Below are 8,798 nucleotides of genomic sequence, written 5' to 3' on the forward strand. Positions count from 1 at the left end.
ACATTAAACTACATGAAGTAGATCCTCCATCAGCTCCAGTGTCAGATGGTTCAGGTTCCTCGTACGTCTGCTCAAGCCTCTCCATTTCAAGCTCAAAGTCTACTATAGGTAATTCACCAAGATTATCTAAATCAATAGGCCTTGAATCTTTATGGAGTTGGCTTTCATAGTTCTCCCTCATCATAGAGTTCATCCTGATGTACACCAAATCCTCTAGCATCTTTGGGGCTAATCTATTTCTTTTCTTTGTTTGTGCTGCATCCCAAGCACTCCAATTACGCTCACAAGGAGAGGAACTACAAGGCTGACTGAAGACTCTACAAGCAATATTTTGAAGCACAGGAAATGCACTACCAACAAATTGCCACCAAATCCCTACAAATCAACATAAGTAAACAAATATAAGAATGCTATATTTAATTAAAAAAAATACAATAATAAACTAATTAACTAAGTCACTTACTTGGATGATTAGTTTTCATCATTGTCTGCCCTGTCATATTGAACTACAATGGACTTTTCATGCGATAATCAATGACTTCTTGCATGAATTGCTCACGATCCTCTAAAGGAACCATGATGTCCATTATAAAATCTTGTGCATTCATAAATTTAGTTCCATCAATATCAAGTCGACCACCAAACATAATAGAAGGATTCAAAAGTGCACCAAAGAGATGAACATGATGAATAATGTTCTTCTCTAACCTAAATTGAAAAAAATCCATTATGGCTAAATACTTCCCTCCATCCTTCTCCACAAATTTTCTCAATGTTTCTTTTTTCCTTTCTGTTGCTTCATATAAGTAACCTGCAGTAGAACCATCTGAATCAACAAGGCGAAGAATACGAATAAGTGGCTCCATGAAAGCAACAACTTCCTTTGCCCCCTCTCAAAATGTCTCTGATTGAATTATTCCAACAGTTCTCACTGCCATTTCAGCTCTATTGAATTGAAAGGCTCTCCACTCAGATGATGCAACAAAAAGCCTCAGCTCATTCTCAACAACAATAAGAGACTGCAGCATAAAAAAATAAGTACCAAACCTTGTCTTGCAAGGCTGCTTGATATCTCTATTGTTGGTCAATTTTCTCATCAATGCTACAATACCTGTGTGCCTGTGAATATAATCCACTACAAGTTTTCCATCTTCTATAACTTCCCTCACCCATTTAACTTTTTTGTGAATATCTTTCAAAAGCAGATTAATCCCATGAGCAGCACAATTTGTTCTATATATATGACGCCATTTTCCAGACAACATATCACTACAAGAACAAAAGTTAGAACCATTATCTGAAATAAATTGCACAACATTCTTTGGTCCAACTTTTTCAATGACATCAGAAATTTCATTGAAAAGAAATGTGGAAGTTAATCTATTTATACCGCACTCAATACATTTCAAAAACACAGCACCCCCAGGAGAGTAAGCAATCACATTAACCCATGACCTCTTCTTTATGTCAGTCCAAGAATCAGACATGATTGTGCAACCTGTGATATCCCATGTCGCCTTTATACTACTAACATATTGCATGATTTCCGCTTTTTTTCCAGGAATCAAACTGGTCCGAAGATTGCTATAACTAGGTACAACATAACTTGTACCATAAGCACATGCACCCCTTAGCATCTCAATAAAAGAATTTGTCTGAATAACATTGAAGGAAATGTTATTATTGACAAAAAAATCAGTTACCAACATGTCCAATGATTTCTTGTCTTGCCTAGCAGCCATCTCTAGCATTGTGGGTTGATGTGCAACCCTAACATGAGGCATAGACGGTGTGCTACTTGTGGAACCCATTCCACTTTCAAGAGAATCACTCCTTCTTTTCTTAGCAGATCTACTCAAATTAAATTCTGCCAGGGCATCAGCTTGAATGTGCTCAGGAACTTGGGTGCAAATTTGAACATCATGTCCAGGTTGACAAGCTAAATGAGCCTTCACTCGTGAAACACTCCCGGAATAATTAAGTCCACAATAGTTACATGTGAAACGGCCCAAACCACGTTGCTCTACATGTTCCCAAAATTTATCCTTAGGTCTCACCATTTTGCTTAAGCTCAGGTAGCTCAACTTTGAAATACCTACATAATATAATAAAACATCCTTTCCAATCTCAACAAATAGAATAATTAACGTATAACGAATGAACGATGAGTAAATTCCTTTCAAAAAAATTTAATCATAGATTAGTAAATGAAAAAAAAAAGGGATGTAAAATGCCAAATCGGATTAGTAATCAGAAAAACAGAATTATAATACCCAATCAATCAGAAAACAGAATTATATCTTACTCACTGCAACAGTCGATCATGAGGTATTTGAGAGAGGACAATTGCCCTAGATAAGGCAAGACCATGCAATTATGACAATGACTGAGTATAACAGCCTCTAAATTAGAGAAGGAACGGTGGCCTACCCAACTTGGAAATCTTGTACCACCATAACTGACAATTCTTAGCATTTCAATATTGGTGTGGGGTTGCAGTTGGTCAAGTACATTCTCCTCAACTTTTTCATTTCGTGATTCCTCGGGTTACCATTTGCTTTACTTTGTATTGTCTAATGGGTTAATATACATTGTTCAGCTTAGGCTCTTCTTTTGATAAGAAAGAAAAGAAAATCATTAAAGAAGTGGGGATGAAGATCGGAGATCCTGAGTGGGTTGGGAAAGAAGGAAAGTATCTTGTTTACTACACCTTGATGGGATTTGAAAGTAGATATTGGCTGGGTAAGAAGTAAAAACCAGCCTTTCAAATACAATGAATTCTATTCCAAGAACTGTAGAGTCAGCTGGTCTCGGATCTTGTAATTCATCGATTCTAGGCTTCCTTGGCATGAATCGGCTGTATTGGATCTGATTCCTGTTTGAAACCATGGTAAGAACCAATACAATAGTAGCTCTAGTCCCTGGCTAATCTATCTTTGCTTTCGTAATCACTCCAGCACAACTGAACCAATACAATAGTAGCCCTGGTCCCTGGCGCCCAGACCCTTTCGATGCTATATTACAGAACAAGAGGAAGAAGAAGAGTAGAGACAGAGAGAAAGGCTCACAAGTCACAACAAGGGCTCGAAGAGCGTACCTCAACAGCAACCCTCTCAAACCACGGCTCCTGAGGACGGCAACTCGTCTCAGGCTCTCAGCAGCTGTTGCTCACTGGTTTTGATGCCGCTTCTGACGACGGCCAAAACCTTCACGCCGACTGTGGAGTGTGGAACTGTGGATCCGCTGAACGATGGATCCGCTTCCGACTGACGGCCAAAACCTTCACGCCGATCTCAACAGCTGTTGCTCGCTGTTGCTCACTCGTTTTGATGCCGCTCTAAAGTCTGAACTCTGAACCGTCGTCAATCCGTTGCGGCCAACATTCGTGAATCGTGAGCCGCGGCAGCCGCCTTCAGGTAATGGCTCCGTTAGCTCGGTTTTCCCTAGGTTGGAAAATCGACTCACGAAAGAAGGGAGAGATGGAGCCACAGACTCACCGGGAGAGATGGAGTCACGGAGACACGGACTCACCGGAGCACCGGACTACGGCTACGATTCACGGATTCACCGGAGCACAATTTCAGAACTCCCGGTGAAGCGATCCTAGAGAAGGTTCAGGATTGACGGATTCACCGGACACGATTCACGGATTCACGGATTCACCAGACACGCTCTCTCGTTTGCCGAAGAAAGGAATCAAAGGATCCTTCAAAAGCTCCGTGAGAAAGAAGTAGAGATGGAAGTATGGAACTTGGAAGGGATTTGGGGAAGAAAACGAAGGGAAGGGATTTGGGGAAGAAATGACGTTTTCTTCGGTTTTGGGGTTTTTTTTTTTTTTTTAATAGTATGATAAAATTCCCAGTTTGCCCTTATAAAACGTATACACGTTTTAAACGTGCGTTTAAAACGGTTTAGACAGCCGTACCCGTTTTTTCCCGCATTGTAGGGAAGCATACGGCAATACGCGTTTTAAACGGCAAAAAGACGTGAACGCATTTTAAACGCGTTTAAAACGCGTTTTAACTAACAGTGGTCAGGACATCCAACAATTCTAGGATATGATGAACTCTTTCCATTTGTTGGATATCGGTACCAAGGGCCCAGCCTTTACCTGGAGTAATAAAAGACAGGGAAGTGCAAATATCCGTATGAAATTGGATAGGGCCCTCTCAAATTCCTTTTGGTGAAATCAGTTTGCAGATGCTTCGGTTCTCATTGTTCCTGCCATTGGTTCGGATCATTCGCCTCTTCTTATTGATTCGGATGGATGCAGGCCCCCAGCTCGTCGTCCCTTCCGCTTTTAGTCTATGTGGCTTCGCCACCATTCGTGCAAGCCTACTGTAGTTAAAGCTTGGAATGTTGGTTACCTTCAATCTGATAGTTCATCCTTATTTTCTAAACTCCAATGATGTCAGACTGCATTCACTAAATGTAACCGAGTTATTTTTGGTCATGTCTAGACCAAACTCAAAGAGCTAAAAGATGAGTCATCCTACCTCCAAGGCCTTCCCTCTTCATCTGCTAGCCAACGTCAGGAATGTGAGGTGCTAAATCGGTTAGATGAAGAACTTGCTAGGGATGAGGAGCTATGGCACCAGAAATCCAGCGTGGACTAGTTGACTAGTGGGGACAGAAACACGCCCTTTTTCCACGCTTCCACCATCCACCAACCAAACCAGAAATAAAATTCTAAAGATTAAAACTCAAGCCGGTGCTTGGTCCTCATCAGAGTTTGAGGTTATCCAGGAGTTTCTTTCCTAGTACAAGGATATCTACTCCTCGGAAGGGCTTGATGTGGATTCCCTCTCCCACATCCTTGCCTCCATTGGCCTTGTTGTGAATGATGATCTAAACTCTTCCCTTGTGGTGTGACCTCTTCCGAAGAAATCAAGGAAGCAGTGTTCTCTATGGGTGCTCTTAAATCCCCTGGGCTAGATGGTTTTCCTCCAATCTTTTACCAGAAATTTTGGGACACTACCAAAGCTGACTTGATTCGCTTCGTCCAGGATTTCTTCTCAACTGGGATCATGCTTAAAGAGCTCAACCAAACTCAGCTATGCTTCATCCCCAAAAGACCAGACCCAGAGTCAGTGGATCACTTCCACCCTATTAGTCTGTGTACTGTGTTGGCCAAGAGAATAATGAAGATTATGGCCACCAGATTGAAGGGAGCTTTGGACGACATTGTTGCCCCAAACCAATCAGCTTTCAGTCCGGAGCACTTTATATCCAACAATGTTTTCATGACTTATGAGATCTTTCACTACTGTTTTTTTGCTAGAAGATTAGATTATAATAAAAAAAGAAAAAAAGGGAGAAATATATTACAAAAGCCAAAAGTGAGCCTCCACCTTCGGCATTGCCATCAGCAAAGACTCACAACTGCTATCTCAAAAATCTAAAACGAGAACACCTAGCTATATCAGATTGTAACTCGTTGGAGATATGGAGAGGAAGCTGCACATCCTCGCTCGAGACCCCTGACTTAGCTGCTTTTTTTGCCAGAAAATCTGCCATTGGGTTGGCTTCTCTAAAACAGTGGGAGATCTTCCACTCAATAGAATTCAGAAACAGGAGGAGATAATTCCATTCCTAGAGAGCAAACCAGAGAATTAACCTATACTAAAATAAAGAAACAACCGCAGAGGAATCAGACTCAATCCAGAGGCACCTGAAGCTCATATCACAAGCAATCTTTATTCCCTTGATATTCCTCCAAATTTCTGCAGAGAAGCAGGTAGAAACACCCAGATAAAATAACACAAATTTTCCTACCCTCATGATCTCGAAAAATGCCACCTCCTCCTGCTCGGCCAGGATTTCCTAGGGAGCATCCGTCAACATTAAGTTTCACCCAAGATCTCAGTGGCTTGCACCAGTGAACTTCTAAAATAGAGGAAGCAGGTTGAGAACCTAAAACAAGATTGAATCTTCTACAGAGCATAATGTCTTCAACTGATTTCGGAATGACCTTCAACCTGCTGCTGAGAAAGCTGATCTCCCCTTTGATGGATCTAATGGTCAAATCAGAGCTTCTCGATTTCCCTTCAAAGCGCCTTTGATTCCTTTCAGACCAAATGGCATCTATAGAGGAAAACAAACCAAACACCCAAGCCTATATCAAAGCCCAACCATTCCCTTTATTCCTCCACCAACCGACCAGCTCAGAGACTGAGCTTTTGCTTCCCCAATTCATGTTAAATAAATCTGAAACACCTTTTTAAATTTTTAAAGAGAAGCTACACTCAAAAAACAAATGAAGGAAAGATTCAAAGCACAAGCAACAGAGATCACTCCTTGAAGGGAGCGGAATCCCTTTGGCCTGAACCATATCGTCTGTTGGCAGCTTCCCATGTGTCCATCTCCAACCCAAGATAGAAAGTCTAGGCGACAGCTCCTTGTTCCAAACTAAGCCTGCCCAAGGGACTATGGGACTAGGAAGTCTGAGATCATGCCAGGTAGACTTCACAGTAAACTGACCCATCGGTCTAAGCTCCACAAACACCTATCTTTCGATGCCAGCGACGAGATATTAATGCCTTTAATAGAGAAGAAAGCATCATTCAAAAAATTAGAGTTCACCTGTGGCAGGGCCTAGTTCCCATGATCCAGAAAATTAGCTACAACATGAGAAAGGTTATGGAATACATCCTCGTTTAGCCCAGAGGCCTCCCAAATGGACTTGGAACCCCACCATTTATCTCACCAGAAGTCTATATTCCTTTCATTACCAACAACCCATCTTTCATTCTCAGCCACAAATTGCCACATTCTCCTCACCCTAGGCCAAATAGAAGAGCGCTTATAGCCCCTCTTAATCCTATCGAACCCAGAGAGAAATCTAGCTTTGATAAACCTGCTTAGTTGAGAATCTTCATGCTTGATTTTCCAAGCTAATTTAGCAAGTAGAGCCTTATTGACATCCCTAAGCCTTCTCAAGCCTAAACCACCCTCCTTCTTAGGCTTACATACTTGAACCCATCTAATAGTGATAGCTTTCAAAGAATCCAACTCCTCAGTCCAGATGAAGTTCCTCATCCATTTCTCCAAGCACCTAATCAAAGACCACAAGTAGACTGAGAAGCTATGCAGAGGCATCCCAGAGATGATCAATTTAACAGGTTCTACTCTACAGGCCAGGGAAAGGAGTTTACCTTTCCAGCCAGCAAACTTAGCTTTAATTCTGTCCATGACTGTGAGGAGAGGGTCCCTTTTGACTTTGCATGAAAGATTTTCACTCCTAATTACTTAGTAGGGAAAGTACAAGAAGAGATGCCCAGTTCCTCTACTATCCACTGTTTCCTGATAGGAGGAATCTTCCCCAGAAATAATTTGCTTTTCTCTAAATTAAAAAACTAGCCTGAACAGCTTTGATATAGAGAAAGAAAACTCTTCAGATTTTTGACATATCTTTTAGATGCATTCATGAAAATGAACACGTCATCTGCAAATAAGAGATGAGTAGGAACTTCAGCACCTCGAGGACCAGCAATAGGTTTGATTAGGCCTTTAGCTAAATCTCCCTTAGACCTCGACATAAGACCTCCTCAGCAATAATGAACAAAATAGGAGAAATAGGATCTCCCTGTCTGAGGCCTCTACTGACTTCGAAAAAACCCACATGTCCACCGTTAAGGAGAACAGAGATCCTGGCAGATTTTAGGATTGTATGGATTTATCCAATCATAATATCAGAAAACCCAAACCTGCTAAGCACTTAAAACAGAAAATCCCAGGATAGAGTGTCAAAAGCCTTTCTTATGTCAACCTTCTTTCTAAGGCCGCCACCCCTAGAGGAATTCCTCATAAGATTAGCCAGCTCCGAAGCCAACCAAATGTTGGTCTGAATAAATTTCCCTCTCTGAAAGGCGCTTTGCTCTGGAGAGATAATTCTAAGAAGAATATCAGAGATACGACTGACCATAATTTTTGATAAAATTTTATAGAAAAAATTCCCCATACATAATGGAAAAAATTTCTCCAATGTTCGAGCCCCCTTTGTCTTAGGAATTAATAACAAAATATTATTATTAAGACCTTTGGGAAGGATACCTAAAGTGAAGAAGCCCCAAATAGCTCTGCAGACATCAAAGCCAATGACCTCCCAACAAGTCTTGAAGAAAGATCCCGAGAAACCATCCAACCCAAGTAAGCTATCAGGATCTAGATCCCAAACCGCTATTTTAATCTTGTCATCCAAGGGAATTGAATCAAGAGTCATACGGTCAGAGTCTTGTAGGATCCTGGGAATATTATTAAAAATCTGAGGACACCATTCCAGCTCCACCAGCCTATGGAAGTTCTCATAAAAATTAGCAATATAGTTGCCCAACTGATCCTGCTAAAAAATCTTGCCACCCTGCTCCGAGTCTAAGCACCTGATGAAATTCTTAAATCTCTTAACTTTGGCCATGATATGGAAAAATCTAGAACATCTATCACCTTCCCGTAGCCATCTGATCCTGGACTTCTGGGCCCATAACTTCTTCTGATTTTCGGTTGCTTTCCACAATCTGGTCTTAACATTTGCCTCTAAATCAAAGAGCTGCTTAGAGAAACCCTCCTCTTCCATCCGACGTTGAATAGCCTCAAGATCAGTTCTTGAGCTAGCCACCTCCTGATCAAGGTGAGGAAAGGCCCCTCAAGACCAGGTCTTCAAAGCAAACTTCAATATCTTAAGCTACTGAGCAAGAATAAAAGTATAAGATCCAGAGATCTCGACCCCCAAGCTTCACGAACCGTGTCAACAAAGTCTGGGTGGTCAGACCAAAATTCATTAAATCTAAATGGGCAATTCT

At 41.4% G+C, this 8,798-nt stretch overlaps 1 protein-coding gene across 1 annotated transcript; it reads right to left on the reverse strand.

The window, feature by feature from the left end:
• Positions 1-893: 893 nt before the first annotated feature.
• LOC122063408 lies at positions 894-1,742 on the reverse strand. The gene has a single exon (XM_042627114.1). It carries the CDS (start codon positions 1,740-1,742, stop codon positions 894-896), a length of 849 nt encoding a protein of 282 aa, XP_042483048.1.
• Positions 1,743-8,798: the final 7,056 nt, after the last annotated feature.

The sequence above is a fragment of the Macadamia integrifolia genome, unplaced genomic scaffold (assembly GCF_013358625.1).
Source record: "Macadamia integrifolia cultivar HAES 741 unplaced genomic scaffold, SCU_Mint_v3 scaffold1313, whole genome shotgun sequence".
NCBI classification, from domain to species: Eukaryota; Viridiplantae; Streptophyta; class Magnoliopsida; order Proteales; family Proteaceae; genus Macadamia; species Macadamia integrifolia.